General features: G+C 47.1%; 1 protein-coding gene across 8 annotated transcripts in view; it reads right to left on the reverse strand.

Moving 5' to 3' along the window:
- The window catches only part of SLC39A11 (solute carrier family 39 member 11), a 463,694-nt gene that overhangs the window by 391,743 nt on the left and 51,458 nt on the right, over positions 1-20,493 (reverse strand). For all 8 annotated transcript variants that reach the window (XM_032176498.2, XM_058428502.1, XM_032176499.2 and 5 more), the window contains one exon: positions 10,532-10,690. In XM_032176498.2, the coding sequence (XP_032032389.1) occupies positions 10,532-10,690 (159 nt within the window). The remainder of the gene's footprint in view (positions 1-10,531; positions 10,691-20,493) is intronic.

Consider the following 20,493-nt stretch of genomic DNA (forward strand, 5'->3'; position numbering starts at 1 on the left):
TCTTCCCTGACACCAGCCAGAACTGTTTATCTAACTCTCCAACTTTGGTTCCTGAGCCTGGGGACCGGCATCAACACTACTAGCACCACGATCAATCCCAGAGGAGATGGACCACGCAGGCATGACCAAGACCTGCTCTATGGAGCACCCAGCTAGGGGTATGGCTATAAGCAAGACAGACACGGTCCCAGCCACCTTTGCCAAGAAGAAGGGATCCAGTGAAGATTAGATGCATACTCAGTTCCTTTACTCACTCTTTCTTTTCTTTTCTTTTTTTTTTAAGACATAGTCTCGCTCTGTCGCCCAGGCTGGAGTGCAGTGGTGCAATCTCGGCTCACTAAAACCTCCACCTCCTGGGTTCAAGCAATTCTCGTGCCTCAGCCCTACCCAAGTAGCTGGGATTACAAGCAGGCACCACCATGCCCGGCTAATTTTTGTATTTTTAGTACAGAAGGGGTTTCACCATGTTGGCCAGGCTGGTCATGAATTCCTGCCCGGCTCTACCTCCCAAAGTGCTGGGATTACTAGCATGAGCCACCGCGCCCAGCCTGTTTCGCCTTGCATACTCATAATCATCTTTGCCACCCTCGGCTATCGACTGGTTCAATATACTTCCACGGTGGCTTCTTGGCATTTTTCATAAACATGTGGCCGAGCTCAAGAGACAGCAAGAGAGGAAAGGTATCCAGTTGCAACTTTATGGCCTAACAAATGAAAAGGTGTTCTACTCATGGAGAAGGAAATCTAAGTCCTAGAAGGTTCCAACCAAGCCTATCTGCACTCAAGAATCCCCACCACTCTTAGACCAAGAACAAGAACCATTCCGTGCTTGAGGAGTTCCCCTCAGCAAGCCAGCCTACGCAGTGCGTGTGTGTGTGTGTGTGTGTGTGTGTGTGTGTGTGTGTGTGTGTGTGTGTGTGTGCGCGCGCGCGCGCGTGCGTGTTCATGCCAGACCCACGGGGTCCTCCGGGAATATATATCAACAACAGAAGTGGGTTTCTGAACCCTGGTCAAAAGCCAGAGAGCAGAAATGATTGAAATGCTCTGTGCCACCGACTGCAAAGCCACAGATATTTTTCCTGCAGCCTCAATGAGCAAGGACTGCATACACAGCTAACACACATGGGCATACAAACGCATAGAACAGTCTTCACCAGCTGCCCTAGAACACCAAGAGAGCATATGGCAAGAAAGAGAGAGTTCATGGCTTGCATTCCCATCACCTAAATGCGCACTTGCAGGCATCCACAGAATGGTCAAAACTGCTGTCTTCTCTAAGAATCAGCCAGCAGGCCGAGTGCAGTGGCTCATGCCAGTAAGCCCAGCACTTGGAGGGGCCAAGGCAGGTAAATCACCTGAGGTCAGAAGTTCAAGACCAGCCTGGCCAAGATGGCAAAACCTGGTCTCTACTAAAAATACAAAAACTAGCTGGGCATGGTGGTGCACACCTATAATACCAGCTACTCAGGAGGCTGAGGCAGGAGAATCACTTGAACCTGGGAGGCGAAGGCTGCAGTGAGCCAAGACCAGGCCATTGCACTCCAGCCTGGGAGACAAGAGCGAAACTCCATCTCAAAAAAAAAAAAAAAAAAAAAAAGAATCAGCCAGCCCACCATACTAGGAAATTGCCTCCATCCCCTTTTTAGTCTGTCTGCACGCCAACAGGACCCAAAACAACATCTGAGCATCTTCCTAAAAGTCACGGGAGGCTGTGGAATGCCTCCAAAGGTGGAAGAAACAATGCGAACCACAGCTTCCAGTTGCACCTGGGAATACATTTGGTACCCAGGAGAGCCTGAATGCCGTTCTCTCCAAACTTCACACTATGAAAGGCCTGTGGCTTCAGTGTGTCAAGAGCAACCCCACCCTGTACATTAAAATATCCTGTTTCACAAAAAAAAAAAAAAAAAAAAAAAACTCAGTTTTCCTTTGCCAGTGAACCCTTCTGAACAATAAGCTTTCTCAACCCTCCCCAAGCCCAGAATTATCAGGCATTGCTTCCATTACTGCAAGCTCCTGGGTTTCCTCCCTTAGAAACTGAAGTATTAATTAGTACTGTGTATTTGTATTTCTTAGCCTGCCACGCCCCTCGGGGCATAGCCAACCAGCCCACTGTTCCGGTGTCAGGGAAGCGACCTCTGGTTCAGAACACCCAGTGCCCAACTAACAGCTAAGCTCCCGCCACTCTACCATCTTTCAATCTCAGTGCCTAAAAAAAATAAAATAACATAAAATAAAAAGATGCTGCCCTGGGCTGAACTGTGCCTCCCAAAATCCACGTATCAAAGCTCTAACCCCCTATACTTTACAATGTGACTGTATTTAGAGATAGGGCCAGTAGAAAATCAGTGCTTTAAACTGAAGATGGGCCAAGTGCCATGGTTAATGCCTGTAATCCCAACACTGTGGGAGTCCAAGGTAGGAGGACTGCTTGAGCCCAAGAGTTGAAAAGATGTCCAATCAAAATGGTGTTGGTTTTTGTTGTTGTTGTTTGTTTGTTTTGTTTTTTTGAGGCAGTGTCTCACTCTGTTGCCCAGACTGGAGTGCAGTGGTGCGATCTCGGCTCACTGCAACCTCTGCCTCCTGGGTTCAAGCAATTCTCCTGCCTCAGCCTCCCAAGTAGCCGGGACTGCAGGTGCGTGCCATCACGCTCGGGTAATTTTTTGTATTTTTAGTAGAGACGGGGTTTCACTGTGTTAGCCAGGCTGGTCTCGATCTCCTGACCACGTGATCCTCCCATCTTGGCCTCCCAAAGTGCTGGGATTACAGGTGTGAGCCACCATGCCCGGTCCCAAAATGGTGTTGTTTGCGTGGGCCTTGGTCCAATGTGGCTGGTGTTTTCGTGGAAAGAGGAAAGCTGGACACGTAAAGAAACACCAGGGATGTGAGCATACAGGCAAGACTGTGTGAGGACACGCAGGAAAGGCAGCCATCTGCAAGCCAAGCGGAGAGGCCTCAGAAGAAACCAACCCTGCCAGCACCTTGGCCTTGGACTTCCAGCCTCCAGAGCTGTGAGAAAATAAATTTCTATTGTTTAAGCCAACCCTGTATGTGGTATTTTGCTATGGCAGCCGCAGCGAAATAATACAGATGTATAGACAGTGAAGCAAAAGGTCCGACTGCAGAACTGCCACCTTCTTTGGCCTGGGGCTGCCCAATCCACCCAACATGCCAGCCTCTTCAGATGGCACAATTGTATCCCCACACTGGAAGGATCTGCTATTGCCACAGAGGCTCTCTACAGCCAGGCAGAAATTTCAACAATAGCTCAACCCCAGGATGCAGCATGTAGCTTGAAGTAGAAGTGCCCATTTGGAGCCTCAACAAAGTATAAGAAAGCACAATCCTAAAAATAGGGCAAAGGGCTACTGTTCAGTGTCCCCACGAAACGAGTCGGGCTTACTTGACAATATCAGGCTTATTGTAGAGACTCTCAGGTGGCTGCTGCTGAAGTTTGTCCTTTTTGTCTTCTGTGAGATATTCTTTTCATTTCACCTTTTTAATTCCCTAAGATACTCTTTCATGAACTAGAATCAGAATGCTAAAGATGAAGGAAATCTACGAAGGAGAAATAAACACATGCAAACACGCCTCTGGGAGGAAAACTGCCTCTTGGAACATCTGTCATTTCTAAGACAGTTGTCATATTTTGTCTCTCAATAGCAGCTCCAGCCAGCCAAATATTGATACCAGTAAAAGTTGTGTACATTTTTTTTTTTCGAGACAAAGTCTTGCTATGCCGCCCAGGCTGGAGTGCAGCAGCATGATCTCGGCTCACTGAAGCCTCCGCCTCTTAGGTTCAAGGGATTCCGCTGCCTTAGCCTCCCGAGTACCTGGGATTACAGACACGCAACACCATGCCCAGATAGTTTTTTTTGTTTTTTTGTTTTTTTGTTTTTTTTGTATTTTTGGTAGAGACAGGGTTTCACCATGTTGGCCAGGCTGGTCTTGAACTCCTGACCTCAACTGATCCACCCACCTCGACCTCCCAAAATACTGAGATTACAGGCATGAGCTACCGCGCCTGGCTAAAACTGGGTACATATTCAAAGTACACGGGCACACTGTTCATTTAAGCTTCACTAGAGGCATCTTCTTTGCCATCACAATGAGAACTAAAATAAACTGAACATGGTTGAGGAGTCAGATAAATTAAGGCAGGAGCTGAGAAGAGGGTGATCCCTGCTTGCCAGCCTCCCCCGGCCTCCTGGAGCCCGTCCGGGCAGGACTGTTGGCCAAGTCCACGTGGAGGACACAGCCTCAGGGTCACAGGCACCTATTACCTACTCCGGCAGCCTCCTCAAGATAATTGAATACCAAGAGAGGGAGAGGAGGGGGAGGGGAGCACACATCTCCCAGGAAAAAGTCTGCCAAGAGGCAAACCAAGCTGCGAAAAGCAAGCAGCAACAACACACACAGTATGTTGCCATTTGTTTTTCAGAAAACATGAAACGAAACTCCATTTCCAGATGTACATGCAAACATATGTAAAAGCACAGAGCAGTCTAACTACTCAACCATGGAGAGATGGCGGAGCAAATGAACTGGATGACAGAATGCTACACAGGTATTAAAACATCGATAAAAATCATTTCAAATATAAAAATAACACAAAGAGAATGCACAGACTGATTCCAACTGTGTAAAAATGTACGCTTGCACATATACAAGAAAAGAAGATCGAAATGGAGTCAGGGTTCAGGGTTCCTACTGCTATAAAGTCAATTTAAAGTATACTCACACAATACAAGCAAATTGGAAAAGTGTTTATATTTCAATAATTAAAAAATACAGTATCATTGGTCTTCTTTAAAAAAGGAAAAGGGGCTGGGCGTGGTGGCTCACGACTGTAATTCCAGCACTTTGGGAGGCTGAGGCAGGCATCCGCCTGCCTGAGGTCAGGAGTTTGAGCCCAGCCTGGCCAACATGCTGAAACTCCGTCTCCACTAAAAATACAAAAATTAGCCAGGTGTGGTGGCAGGTGCCTGTAATCCCAGCTACTCAGGAGGCCGAGGCAGGAGAACAACTTGAACCCGGGAGGCAGAGGTCGCAATGAGCCAAGATTGAGCAACTGCACTCCAGCCTGGGCCACAGAGGGAGATCCACCTTGGAAGACAGAGAAGAGAAGAGAAGAGAAAAGAGAGGAGAAAAGAGAGAAGAGAGAAGAGAGGAGAGAGAAGAGAGAAGAGAGAAAAGAGAAGAGAAGAGAAGAGAAGAGAAGAGAAGAGAAGAGAAGAGAAGAGAAGAGAAGAGAAGAGAGAAGAGGAAAAGCTGGCTGTGGTGGCTCACACTTGTAACACCAGCACTGTGGGAAGCTGAGGCGAGTAGATTACCTGAGGTCAGGAGTTCGAGACCAGACGTGGTGGAACCCCATCTCTACTAAAAATACAAAATTAGCCAGGCATGGTGGCGCATGCCTGTAATCCCAGATACTTGGGAGGCTGAGGCAGGAGAATCGCGTGAACCCGGAAGCAGAGGTTGCAGTGAGCCGGGATCGCACCATTGTACTCCAGCCTGGGCAACAAGAGCGAAACTACATCTCAAAAAAAAAAAAAAGAAAGAAAGAAAGAAAGAAAAGGAAGGGAAACACTAGAATGATACCCGCTAAACTGGTAACAATGTTTGACTGGTTGGTCTGGGGCAAAAGATAAAAGTAGGAGAAGGGTTTTCACATAAAATTTTTACAAACTGTTTTATAATGAGATTTTTGTATTGTATTGATGTGACGCTAACATGACTAAAAATAAAGAATTGACCTTGGGGACACACACACTACCCTCCTCCCCACCCTACCCATCAACCCACCAGGAGAAAAATCACTGTTTTGAACTGAAGGCAGGCCAGGCGTGGTAGCTCATACCTATAATCCCAACACTTAGCGGGAGAGGCCAAAGTAGGAGGATTGCTTGAGCTCAGGAGTTCAAGACTAGCCTGGGCAACATAGGGAGACCCCTGTCTCTACCAAAAAAAAATTAAAAATTAGCCGGGCAGGGTAGCACAGGCCTGTGGTTCCAGCTATTCAGGAGGCTGAGGTGGGAGGATCACTTGATCCCGGAAGGTCAAGGCTACAGTAAGCCGCAATCATGCCACTGCACTCCAACCTAGGCAACAAAGCAAGACCCTGTCTCAAATAATAACAAGAATAAACTGAAGATGACAGTTTCCCACATACTGCTATCCCTTAACTTCACATAGAAGCACAACTGCAAAATTAGAAACATGTCAATGTCTCCAAACAGCTGTTCAATGTCCTGTCTGTTTCTGCCTAGAACCATCCTAAGGGGAGCATGGGCTCCGGCTGGCCCCAAAAGCATTTCCCATCATCCAACCCCTCACCAGCCTCTTCCTAGGCCCAGCAGGCTGCACCTTCCTTGCCCACCCCCTTTTTTCTCCCCTTTCATTAAGACGCCATTTGGCAAAGTCTCTGTAAATCCCTGTCAGTTCATTTCCCATTAACAGTTACCACAGAGCTTCTCTACTTTATTCCCAGATAAATAATTGAAAATGAACACCCAGTTTGGAGAGGAACTTGATGCATCTGAAGTTAACCCTTTCCATTAGCAATATTTTGCTTTGCCTCCAACAGAGGGACAAATAAATCTGAAAGGCTGAAGGAACAGAAATGGAGTTAAAGAACACAGTCATGTATTAACCATTCCCTTCCCACCAACCCAAGAGTGTGACGCCCTTCACGTCCCGAACACATAACCAGGGTGGGTGGCTCTGACGCTCCCAGGCATTGGGGCCTGTGCCTGAATGGTCATGGGCAAGGGTCAAATCAGGGCATTGCTGCAGAATCCTTCAAGCCATATCGCTGCCTTTTCCAGACTTCTGCATCTCCTTATTTCTCCAGGTGAAATAACACAGACACTGACCCACTTCCTTTCACCCCAACAAACTCCAAGCAGACATGTCCCCAGGGGATAGAAAGGAGACCCTGAAGTTTTCTGCAGACAGGCCTCCTCCAACCTGGGGCCTGTCCCAAAGGGTGAGAGCCCCTTGGTCAGAACCACAGCCAAAGCCTTTTCCTCTGCTTTCATTCTGCTCCTGAGGCCATCTGCTGAATGGTGGGGCTCCATCATCAGGGGAATGAATCAGGAACTGAAATGATCTGGGGCTGAATTTACCCACAAAACTTCCCACAGCCTCAAAAGCCACTGGTTCATAGATCCCAAGAAGAGCAAACATCCTGAACACAAATTCTAGCCCCACTCCTCCCCTGTTAGACTACAAACCCTGTGGGTGCTCAGTCGATATTGGCCAACCGCAAGGACTCAAGATCAAAACCCATTAACTCCGACTCCACAGAGCATCTTCAATAGATCCAGGCTGCTGCCCTTTTCAGGTCTGGTGAGCAAATTAATAGTGAAACCGAAGGAAACCTGTGGCCAGCCTCAGAGTGAAGGTCAACAGACTGTTTACAAGCACAATTCTTTCAACAACATTTGTATTCACTGACTGTGGCAATCATAAGTAATTCTCATCCATGTATGAGACCTTCTAAGACAAATTCCCCCTCTCACATCGACAGCAAGAATTCATTTCTTTTTAAATCTCCTAGAACAGATGTTTACTGTCAGGCTGATCTTTCTGCCAAGTAGTGAGGTTCTGGGCATTTGTGGTGATGATGTCCCTTTCTGAGCTCTTGCTGCCCCTCCCCAGACATTCACCAGCTGCTCCCAAACCATTACTGATTCTATCCAGGGCTTCCCTCTGGGATCTCCTCCATATTCAAAGCATATATTAGAACAAATATGAACCAAAAGGTTTAAAAAAATACTGCTACAGCCGGGCACGGTGGCTCATGCCTATAATCCCAGCACTTCGGGAGGCTAAGGCAGGAGGATCACTCGAGGTCAGGAGTTCAAGACCAGCCTGGCCAACATGGTGAAACCCCATCTCGACTACAAATACAAAAATTACCCAGGCATGGTGGCAGGCGCCTGTAATCCCAGCTACTCGGGAGGCTGAGGGAGGAGAATCTCTTGAACCCAGGAGGCAGAGGTTGAGGTGAGCCAAGATCAAGCCATTGCACTTTAGCCTGGGTGACAGAGTGAGACTCCGTCTCAAAAAAAAAAAAAAAAAAATTACTGCTGCATAGTACAAATTAGCCAATGACTGTTTACGCCGCCTAGAGAAAATCCCCACGTTCAGACAGCTGACCAAATACATCTGACACCACCCCACCACCCCCACTCCCTAGTAACATAGTAAGACCCACCAGGATTGCAGAGTCCTTTCCAAGAGACTGTCTCGGAAGCCCAGTTGGGTGCAGGAGAGGAGAGCAGAACGGGATCCGGCAGGGGCTGTGCAGAGCCGCTGAGCCAGATCTCTGCCTGCTGCTCAGGGGTTAAAGCCACTGGTCACCCGCCAGGGCAAGTAGAATACACTCCAAAAACAAGTTCACACAAAACCAGGGTGGCCTTGAGATCAGAATATGGCAGCCTGCATTCAGGGCCACTGGACGCCACTATCACACAGACATAGTCGGCAGCAAGGAAGCCAAATGTCCAGGGGACACAGACAGACACGGCCACTCAATTTTTTTTTTTTTTTTTTTGAGACAGGGTCTTGCTCTGTCACCCAGGCCAGAGTGCAGTGGCACCATCTCGGCTCACTACAATCTCCACCTCCCAGGTTCAAGCGATTCTCATGCCTCAGCCTCCCAAGTAGCTGGGATTAAAAGCGCCTGCCACCATGCCTGGCTAATTTTTGTATTTTTAGTCGAGATGGGGTTTCACCATGTTGCCCAGGTTGGTCTCGAACTCCTGGCCTCAAGTGATCTGCCCACCTCAGACTCCCAAAGAGCTGGGATTACAGACATGAGCCACTGCGCCCAGCCATGTCACTCAATCTTTTAACAACAAAAAATGACACATGGTCTTTAAGACAGTGGTCCCCAATCTTTTTGGCACCAAGGACTCGTTTTGTGGAAGACAGTTTTTCCACGGACGGGGGTCAGGGTAGGGGGTTTGGGATGAAACTGTTCCACCTCAGATCATCAGGCATTAGTTAGATTCTCTTAAGGAGCGAGCACACAGCCTGGATCCCTCACATGCGCAGCTCGCAGCAGGGTTTGCGCTCCATTGAGAATCTAATGCCACCGCTGATCTAACAGGAGGTGGAGCTCAGAAGATAAAGCTCACTTGGCAGCTGGCTGCTCACCTCCTGCTATGTGGCCCAGCTCCTAACAAGTCATAGACCAGTACCGGTACTCGGTCTGGGGGTTGGGGACCTCTGCTTTCAGACAGTATCACAGCCGTCCAACATCACATTCAGCTGTCTGATCCAAAGGACAGTTCTTCTATAACACAAAGAATCCATTTTTCATTAGCCCAGGGTCCAGAGGCATAGTTCCTGGGAATCATCACAGTTACAGAATCACCCATTGTTTCTTCTCTTTCTCCAGTTGGGAACTTAAGGAAAAAAGAAGGCAGGAAGGCAGGGAAGAGGACTTCAACCTACCTACCTCCTGGGGTACATGACTGCTGACTCCAGTGAGTCTGACTTAATCCTGTCTCACCGTGATCCAGCAGGAGAAATGGACTTTGACCCATTTCTCTCCATAGAGTTCTCCCTGCACCACTTCCCTTTCTAAAGGAGCAGAGAATTCAGGCACCAGTTCAGGGGTGCTTCTCCATCTCTAGAACTTGTCGGGCCCAGTGTCTGGTAAGGCTGTCTCACGCTGTTATGATCTTGGACCCCTTTCCTCTACTGACAGTGGTGCATGCAGATGACAGGGCTTTAGCCAATGGCTTGCAGTTCCCATCGCATGACCTGGCCCCAGCTCTCTCAGCTCGGTGATCACAGCCACATGCCAGGCTGCAGTTTGCACGGTGCTTCTCTGTAAGCACATACATGTTCATTCCCAAATCCAGCTCCCCAGCCCTATGTCAGTAAAAAAGCCTGAAATCTCTGGCTTATCCCCAATTCCAGTGCATTTTTACATTTTTAAAATTTTACTGTACAGTCCCTCAGGGGAGTTATCCTCAAATTAAAGGATGGAAAACTAGAGCTCAGGGATATATAATCAGTAAACGACAGGTGTGAGCTCTAGCCCAGACCCCTGCTGCACAGAGCCCCGACTCACCCTCCTGTCAGCCCTCATGATATGATCCATTGTCGAAGGCCTAATGCTACAGGTTGAGGGGCTGGGGCGGGGGTATCATCTCCCTGATGATGTCATACTCTCAATAAGACCCACCACTGTAGTGATGGTTCTAGGTCCCACCCAGCACCCAGTTCTAGGTCCTCTCATATATATAGAGTGCCACTCAGCACATCGGCTGTACTCTATATTTTTAATGAAATGTGACATTCAAAATCGGAACTTACTAAAATGTAAATTACCAAGACATTATTTTAAGAAAGAAATCACCAGTCAGTTCCTCTAATGCCTCGTTCTCTGTTTAAATACCATTGGCTACTTAACAGACACATTAACAGGTATGTCAGGTTTGATCAGAACTAAATTCATTGCACAGAGCTGGTTGTATCCTGATACAACAGCTAAAAGTGGAGTGGTACTCACCAAGTGAGGCATCAGGAGGTCAGCCAGGTAGACAAAAGCCGCTCCAAGGGTGAAGCCAACAGCCACGGGGAAGAAGGCAAAGGCACCGAAACCCCCAGAGGACGTGGCCATCTCAACTGCTGGAGCCAGGAGAGACCAATAGGAAGCTGCCAACATGACCTACAAAAACCACAACGAGAGATAAACGTTAAAGCAACTGCAGAAGGCCTTCCAGGCAGGACCTCAGTTGCTCTCTGTGACCCAGAATGACCCCTCCAATCTCACATGAGTTCAGTCTTTCGTCCCAGGTTGGGAGGTACTATCATAAACCAAAAAGCCATCTCCAGAATTCCCAGAGCTTACTATTGCAAGAACTCACTTTTGGGTAGGATAGAGTTGACCTTCGGAGGATGCAGTCCAGTTCGCCGTCATCTAGCCTATAATTCAGTGGTTCTCAACCAGCAATGGTTTTGCCCTCCACAGGACATTTGGCAATGACTAGAGACATTTTTAGCTGTCACACTGGGAGGAGGGTAGGGGGAGGTTGCTACTGGCATCTAATGAGTGAGGCCAAGCATGCTGGTAAACATCCTACAATGCACAGCACACCCCTGACAACAAAGAATTATCTGGCCCCAAATGTCAATGAGAATGCTGTTGAAAATTCCTATTCTTTTTTTTTTTTTTTTCCTGAGACAGAGTATTCCTCTGTCGCCCAGGATGGAGTGCAGTGGCACAATCTTGGCTCACTGCAACCTCCGCCTCCTGGGTTCAAGCGATTTTCCTGCCTCAGCCTCCCGAGTAGCTGGGATTATAGGTGTGTGCCACCACGGCCAGCTAATTTTTCTGTATTTTTTAGAGATGGGGTTTTGCCAGATTGGCCAGGCTGGTCTTGAACTCTTGATCTCAGGTGACCTACCCACCTCAGCCTCCCAAAGTGCTGGGATTAAAGGTGTGAGCCACCATGCCCAGCCCAAAAAATCCTATTTTAATTAAATTCTTCCAAGACAAATTGCTCACTGCTTCACGAGTTCCACTGTATTGTAACACAGGTCTGATTATTACAAAGTTCTTTCTTATGTTGAGCTGAAATCTGTCTCCTTTCCACTTTTACCTTTTAGCTGTGGTTCTGCTCCCTAGAACACCAAAAACTGTGTCCTTCCTGTGTGATATGTGACAGCCTCTGAAATACTTGAAGATAACCAGCAAGTCAACGTCATATTGGTCCCATCAATTATCTCTAAAAAGGACGAAGGGAACTAATATTTATTGATCACTTGGTATTTCCAAGGGCCAAGATTTACATTTGATATCTTGATGATGTTTTCTGTTGTGATGTCTAGATAAAGAAATTGGACCTTGAAATAATAAGGTAATTTGCTCACGGTCCTACAGGCCAGCGGTCCCCAATCCTTTGGGCATCAGGGGCCAGTTTCGTGGAAGACCATTTTTCCATGGACCAGACAGTGGTTTTGGGATGAAACTGTTCCACCTCAGATCATCGGGCGTTAGAGTCTCATAAGGAGCTCGCAACCTAGATCCGTGGCATGTACAGTTCACAATAGGGTTCACGGTCCTATGAGAATCTGATGTCGCCACTGGTCTGACAGGAGGCGGAGCTCCCACGGTAATCCTCACTCACTTGTCCACTGCTCACCTGCTGTGTGGCCTGGTTCCTAACAGGCCATGGATCAGCACCGATCCATGGCCCGGGGGTTGAGGGCCCCTGCCATAGGCAGTAAGTAGCAGATCCAGGGAAATGACCAAGCAGGACCATAACCAACTCAATGACAGGAGAAACATGAAGGAGAAGAAAAAAAATTAGGCTGGTCTCAAATCTCAGCAAAGCCAATTCAATAAAAGGTTCTCCAGCAGATGAGCTGGCACAGTGGTGCATGACTGTAGTCACTGGAGATGAGCTGGCACAGTGGTGCATGACTGTAGTCGCTGGAGATGAGCTGGCACAGTGGTGCATGACTGTAGTCCTAGCTAGTGGGGAGCCTTGAGCCCAGGAGTTCAAGGCCAGCCTGGGCAACATAGCGAGACTCTGTCTCTTAAAAATAAGAAGCTCTCCAGCACTGACCGAATTAAACACTCATCCATGGCTGTTTACTCTTATAGATGCTATGACATCTTTTGGCTAGAGTACACCCACCACCCATCGTAACTATACAGCAGTCACTGCCGACACAGAAAATGTTGAATGGGTTTCTAAAAATTACTTAATTATGCCTTGCCTTAAAAAATCATCTGCATCACCCATCTTCAAAATAACACTCAGAGTGACAGAACCAGGTATTACAACAGCAACAATAAAGAACAAATCCATGCATAAATCCATAAATTCCCTTCTTCCAGCTGTCAATCACAAACATTCACTTGCTCTGGGCCAAATTCTCCCAGCAAAAGTCTTAGTGCCACCCATGGAAATCTGCAAAAGCCTCCAAAACTCTAAGAACCAAAATGCCTCTGCTAAACAGGATGGGAGCTGAGGCTGATCAGTTCAACTCCATGAGCCAGGCTGTCAATAAAGGCCATCAAAGGGCTTTTGATGAGGGCTCCCCCTCCCTGCTACAGCCTAATCCACCCCTTTTCCAGACTTTGTCTTACTAGCTTTAGAATTCAACAGCCCTCAGTAGCTGCCCTGCATGGTAAACTCCCCACCAAAGAGGACCTGCAACAAGGCACAGAGATGGAAAGGTGCCAGTTCTTCTTTGTATTTTTTGAAATGGAGTCTTTGTCGCCCAGGCTGGAGTGCAGTGGTACAATCTCGGTTCACTGCAACCTCTGCCTCCCAGGTTCAAGCAATTCCCCTGCCTTAGCCTCCCAAGTAGCTGAGATTACAGGCGTGTGCCACCACACCTGGCTAATTTTTGTATTTTTAGTAGAGAAAGGGTTTTGCCATGTTGGCCAGGCTGGTCTCGAACTTCTCACCTCAAGTGATCTGCCTACCTTGGCCTCCCAAAGTACTGGGATTACAGGCGTGAGCCACTGCTACCGGCCCAATTCTTCTTTTTGAACCTGACCTGTGCAGCAGCTTCTCTGGTTCTCCCATACAGTCCCACCTTCAACAACTCTAAAACCACATGGCCCAGGTAAGCCCACTCATCTCACCCCCTAAATCCTCCCCACCCTCCACCCTGTGATGAAAAAAGATAACATCGCCGTCAGCATCACTTGAGAGACCTCCCCAACCTCTGCTCTCATCTCCTTTTCAACCCCAGGTCCAACCTCTTCTGTCCACATTTCCTTCCATCCCTCTGCATCACTGAGTACCAACCTTTTTTCTGCCCTTACACATGAGAAGCACACAATGCACAAGCTATTCAAGGAACAGGAGCAGAAGAGAAGTGTCTCTCAAGGGAGGGTGTGTTGGAATTTGGGATGCTTGCAATGCAAAAGCATCCCAGCTGATTCAGGTGAGCCCCCTCCTTGAGAATCACTGCCCTTTATCTTTCCAGTCAAATTTAGGATCCAGCTGGATTTCCTTCATTTTTTTTCCTTCTAGCCTCCCTGCCTCAGACACAAACTGGAAAACTACACTCGGGAAATTGAATAGGGTTGCCTGTCTAAAATGAAAAAAGCACCCAAAGCAAAATTCTTTGTTTTTTTTGTTTTTTGTTTTTGTTTTTGTTTTGTCGCCCAGGCTGAAGTACAGTGGCGTGACCTGCAACCTCCATCTCCGCCTCCCGGGTACAAAAGATTCTTGTGCCTCAGCTTCCCAAGGAGCTGGGATTACAGGCGTGTGCTGCCACGCCCAGCTAATTTTTGTATTTTTAGTAGTGACAGGGTTTCACCATGTTGGCCAGGCTGGCCTCGAACTCCTGGCCTCAAGTGATCGCCCACCTCAGCCTTCCAAAGTGTTGGGATTACAGGCGTGAGCCACCACGCCTGGCCGAAAAGTTATTTAAAGGGCGAGTGGGGTAGAAAAGATGACTGTGTCCTAATGCGTAAAACCTGTGAATATTTCACCTTACAAGTAAACAGGACTCTGCACATGGGATTAAATTAAGGACCTGGAGATGGGGAGGTGATCCTGGCTTATTTGACTGGGGCCAGTGTAACCACAGGGTCCTTACGAAGGAGTCAGAAGGGTCAGAGTCACAAGGTCAGGAGTTTGAGACCAGCCTGACCAACATGGTGAAATCCTGTCTCTACTAAAAATACAAAAATTAGCCAGGCATCATGGCAGGCACCTGTAATCCCAGCTACTCAGGAGGCTGAGACAGGAGAATCGCTTCAACCCAGGAGGCGGAGGTTGCAGTGAGCCAAGATCGCACCATTGCACTCCAGCCTAGGTGACAGAGTGACACTCCATCTCAAAAAAAAAAAAAAAAAAAAAAAAAAGAAGAAGGGTCAGAATCAGAGAGAAAATATGATAACAAAAGCAGAGGCTGTAGTCAGAAAGAGATTGGAAGATGCCACGCTGCTGGCTTGAGGATGACGAAAAGGCCATCTGCTAGGGAAGGGACGTGGCCCCAAGATGCTGAGAAGGCAGGGAAGCAGCTTCTCCTCCAAATCCCCCAGGAGGAACGCAGCCCTGCTGCCACCTTGACTTTGTCCCAGTTAAAATCACTGTGGACTTCAGACTTCCAGTACTGCCAGATAATAAATTTGCACTGTTCTAAGCCACTACATTCATGGTAGTTTGTTACATCAGCAACAGAAAATTAATACGGGCATATGTTACTTTTCTTAAACTTCATTTTTTAGAGCACTTTTAGATTGATAGCAAAACTGAGTGGAAAGTACCAAGAATTCTGACATATGCCTGCCTGTCTCCACATACCCAAAACTTGCCCCACTATCAACATCACACCACAGTGGTACACTTGATAAAACTGATGAACCCACACTGATACGGCATTAACACCCAAGGGCCATCGTTTTTTGTTTTGTTTTGTTTTGTTGTTTTCTTTGCTTGAGACAGGGTCTTACTCTGTCACCCAGGCTGGAGTGCAGTGGCGTAATCTCAGCTCACTGCAACCTCTGCCTCCCTGGTTCAAGTAATTCTCATGCCTCAGTCTCCCGAGCAGCTGGGATTACAGGTGCCCACCATGACACCCAGCTAATTTTTGTACTTTTAGTAGAGACAGGTTTTCACCGTATTGGTCAGGCTGGTCTTGAACCCCTGACCTCAGGTGATCCCCCTGCCTCGGCCTCCAAAAGTGCTAGGATTACAGGCGTGAGCTACCACGCCCAGCTGGTCCATAGTTTCCATTAGGGTCCACTCTTGGTGCTATACATTCCATGGATTTTGACACATATATAATATCATGTATCCATCATTACTGTATCATATACTTTCACTACCCTAAAAAGTCCCTGTGCTCCACCTATTCATCCCTCCTTCCCCGCTAATCCCTGGAAACCCCTTTTCAGTGTCTCTATAGTTTTGCCTTTTCCAGAATGTCCTATAGTTGAAATCACACAGCATGGAACCTTTTCAGATTGGCTTCTTTCACTTGGTAACATGCATTTAAAATTCCTCCATGTCTTCTCATGACTTGATAAAGCATTTCCTTTTAGCACTGGATAATATTCTATTGTCTGGATGTACCACAGTTTATCTGTTCACCTATTGAAGGACTTTTTGGTTGCTTCTGAGTTTTGTCAATTATGAATAAAGTGGCTATGAACACCCGTGTGCAAGTATTGGTGTGGACTGGAAGTTTTCCATTCATTTCGGTGAATAAGTGCCAAGGAGTGTAATTGTTGGATCCTGTGATAAGCATCACTTTTTAAATAATCCCCCAACACAGGTGGGGAGGTGAAACTCTCAACATCGGCAATGCTCCTTTATATGTTAGGCATTTTTAAATCTGGGTGTAGTGACATATGAACTAGCTGGTGCAGAAATAGAAAGCAGGGTATCTGATTACCTCTCAATTACCCCTAAGAAGCAGGGCCTCCTGGAACAGGCAGGCCACAGAGGAGAAGGTGCTGAGCATCAGGCCCAAGACTTCAGGGAATACTCTTGCCAGCCAGTCCCTTCATAGTCCCGGATGGTAGAGAGCAAAAGTCTTCCTGCAGCTGTGACCCCGCCTGTAAAGGCAAACAAGTGGGCTAACAGGGCCATCCCTGAAGACACCAGGTATAACTATAAGAAGCTGATGGTTGGCACCTTCCTTTTCCTCACCTTTGTCTATAAAACGAATCCATAATCAGCTTCAACACACACGGCAGGGGCCTCTCTGTACCCCCAAAGTCTTTTTTGCCTCTTTATTCCTGAAATGAAAATGAAAAGCCCACCCAATCGAACGAAGCTGGGGGAAGGTTTGGGTGGGGCCCATCCTCCAAGTTAAATGCTGCTAAGACCAAAGCAGCCCAATTTCTTTCGCTAAATAATGAATGAAGCTCAAGGATGAGTATTTCAATAGGAAAAGAAAACTCCTGGCTGGGCGCAGTGCCTCACGCCTGTAATCCCAGCACTTTGGGAGGCCGAGGCAGGCAGATCGCCTGAGGTTAGGAGTTCAAGACCAGCCTGGCCAACATGGCGAAACCCCGTCTCTACTAAAAAACACAAAAATTAGCCAGACATGGTGGCACACGCCTGTAATCCTAGCTACTCGGGAGGCTGAGACATGAGAATCACTTCAACCCAGGAGGCAGAGGTGGCAGTGAGCTGAGATCACACCATGGCACTCCAGCCTGGGTGACAGAACGAGAAACTGTCTCAAAAACAAACAAACAAACAAAGAAACAACAACAACAAAAAAAACTCCTGCAAAAGGGCCAAGGAGGAAATAAACAAAAGAGAATGGATTGAAAGTCTAACTTCAGTCTTTGGCTGGTTTGGTAAGTCTACCACAGGGCTCAGACATCTCAATGTTGAACAAAGTGATTCCCAGGCAAGGTGATATTTAAGAAGCTGAGTATAGGCCAGGCGTGGTGGCTCACGCCTGTAATACTAGCACTTTGGGAAGCCTGGGGGGGGGGGGGGGGGGGTACACCTGAGGTCAGGAGTTCAAGACCAGCCTGACCAACATGGTGAAACCCTGTCTCTACTAAAAATACAAAAAAAAAAAAAAAAAAAAAAAAAGCCAGGCATGGTGGTGGCTGCCTGTAATCCCAGCTATTCGGGAGGCTGAGGCAGGAGAATCACTTGAACCTGGGAGGCGGAGGTTGCAGTGAGCCAGGATCGAGCCACTGCACTCTAGCCTCAGCGACAGAGCAAGACGCTGGAAAAAAAAAAAGAAAGAAAGAAAGAGAGAGACAGACAAGAAAAGAAAAGAAAGACAAGAAAAGGAGGAGGGAGGGAGGGTGGGGGAGGGGGAGGGAGGAAGGGAAGGAAGGACAGGAGTTGAGGTTGAGACTGGCCTACCCAACCGTTAGGGACCCCATTTGTACTACTGCCCCCGGTTGTTGCTGTACTCTTCTGCTCCCTCACCTTGGCCTGAGCAGCTCCACCTGTGACAACACCAAAACGCCAAGACCCATCTCCCGTGCCATTTCTTCTGAACACCCTCAACTCTTTGCCCAAGTCCATATTTATCATGGGAAAATGCAGAACTTAGAATCAAGTCCGAGTTTGAATCTTGGCTCAACCACTTACTGGTTAGGTAGCCCCAGTCAAATAACCTAAGCTCTCTGAAGCTCAGTTTTATCACCTGAAAATGGTACATTTCACAGGGTTGCCCTAAGAATCCTGGGAGTCAACGCAAATACCACCCCAACCCGGTTCCCAGCAGGAAACATGCAACAGGTCAGTGCTGTTTTGGATTCATCCCTCTCCCTGTGTGCCTTCTGCAGACATCCTCTCTTCCTCCTCCCATCTTGCCCTACACCCCACTTCTAAGGTGGCTCTTTTCCATAACACTAGATTCATCACTCGTGTCCATGTCCCCCAGAATGTCACACATGCCCAGGAGAGGGCTGTGCCTTAAGCATCTCTGTACCTGGCACCCCCATCAGAGTAATCCCGGACAGGACAACTGTTCAACATTTGTTGCCTAAATGCATTCTCTGTCATCCTTGCTAATGAAGGGGAGCAACAGGGGTGGAGAAATCAGAAAGCATGATGAGGAAGTGATTCAACACCCATTTTTTGGTCTAACGCCTAATTTTTACAGTAATTTTTAGCTTCCAAATTAAGTATTATATAGACTCATGCTCAAATGCCTTCCGTCCTTTCACAAACATGGGGTGAGTAATTGTGTAAAATAATTGAGATTTTCATGGGTGTGGAAAGGTGTCAACGTAGAATTTTCGAAGCTTCGCAGATAATCTATTGAAGAGTCTACTGATAGAATCACAGACTCACTTAGAGTCAAAGGGGACTTTAGGAGACCACTTAATCTAAAAACCTCACTTAACAGAAGAAAAAGCTGACACCAAAGAGAGTCAGTGGCTTTCCCAAAGCCCCAGAGCAAGCTGGTCCGTCCCGAGTTGACTGTGCCACCCTCTACCCCTACTTGACGACTCAGAATCTTGTAGGAAATTCTGTGAGCTACAGAGTAAAGACCAGGTTTAAGTTACTGCCTCCCCCATTATCAGGGAAGGAATCCCAAAGCCAAAGTCTGAGATGAATCAGCATCAGCAATAACTGAATGCAATCGATCCCATAGCATTCCCCAACATTGTGATAGAAACTACTCCAAGAAAAGCCAGCACTAGAGAATTTTTGGCCACTAATGAACAGGGCTAATAATCCTGTTAAATACTTGCTTCACAAAAATAAATCAAACCTCACAAACTTAAACCCATTAATATCCCATGACTGCCTTAGAATTAGGTAGAGAAACAAGCAATTTTGTAAGTCACGCTATAATCCCCTCCCAGCAGCATAGCTAAAGTTGGGGAGTTCAAAACAAAACATACAGATGTTATACTTTTGGTCTAGGTCTCTGAATAAAAGGTATGCCTTCCTCTACTGTAAACTATACTTTAAAATAGGAACAGTGTAAAAGCAGTATGCATCCTGATTGGTATCTGAGAACAGAAGAAGGACACTGGTGGGGAAACTGGTGACATCCAAATAAAGTCTAGAGTTTAAGGAATAGTAACAAACAAATGTTAATTCTTAGCCTTGACAAACGTGTCATGATTATTTATGTAAGATGTTCACACTGGGGGAAACTGGATGAAGGGCACTATTCAGAAATTCCCAGTACTATTTTTGCAACATTTCTGAAAACCTAAAAAACTTCCAAAATGAAGAGCTTATTAACAGTTAACGATTATACCATGCCCGGCACAGTAGCTCATGCCTGAAATCCCAGCACTTTGGGAGGTTGAGGCGGGCAGATCACTTGAGGTCAAGAGTTTGACACCAGCCTGGTCAATATGGTGAAACCCCATCTCTACTAAATATACAAAAATTAGTCAGGTGTGGTGATGCACGCCTGTAGTCCCAGCTGCTCGAAGGCTGAGATGGAAGAATCACTCAAACCCAGGAGGCAGAGATTGCAGTGAGACAAAATCACACCACTGTATTCCAGCCCAGGCAACAGAGTCAGACTCTGTCTAAAAAAAAAAAAAAACAACAACAACAAAAAAAAAAACAGTATTCACAACATCACTTACTCGGTATATCAAATCAGAGAATAATTCCCCTCTAAATCTAATTTTCCTACACTAATGTGAAAGTCCTAGTATACTTCGGAATATAACAAAATGTACTTTGTAGGGCTTCTAGTTAAATATGGCCAATGGAACACAAGCTCCCAAATTCTCACTGGAGTAAAGGTACAGGGATATGAAGGATCCAAAGGCCAAAGTCAGAAGGAGAAGGAAAGGAAGAGGACATGGCAGCCACATTTTGGAAGCTTGAAGAGAGGACCAGGTAATCCCTGACAGAAGCTCAAGAAGGCTGCCACCTGGGGCTGGAGGAAGAGACTAGAAGGAAGGTGCTTCATCCCACAGAGCCCCAGAATAGCCATGGAGCCTTTGACAATGAGTGCAGATGGGCCTAAAAGAGACCTGATGGAAGCCTGGGTAAGAAGCAAGTAAACTCCAGATTCCTCCTGGACCCCAGGCAGCCA

The sequence above is a fragment of the Hylobates moloch genome, unplaced genomic scaffold, assembly GCF_009828535.3.
Source record: "Hylobates moloch isolate HMO894 unplaced genomic scaffold, HMol_V3 SCAFFOLD_15, whole genome shotgun sequence".
Lineage (NCBI taxonomy): Eukaryota > Metazoa > Chordata > Mammalia > Primates > Hylobatidae > Hylobates > Hylobates moloch.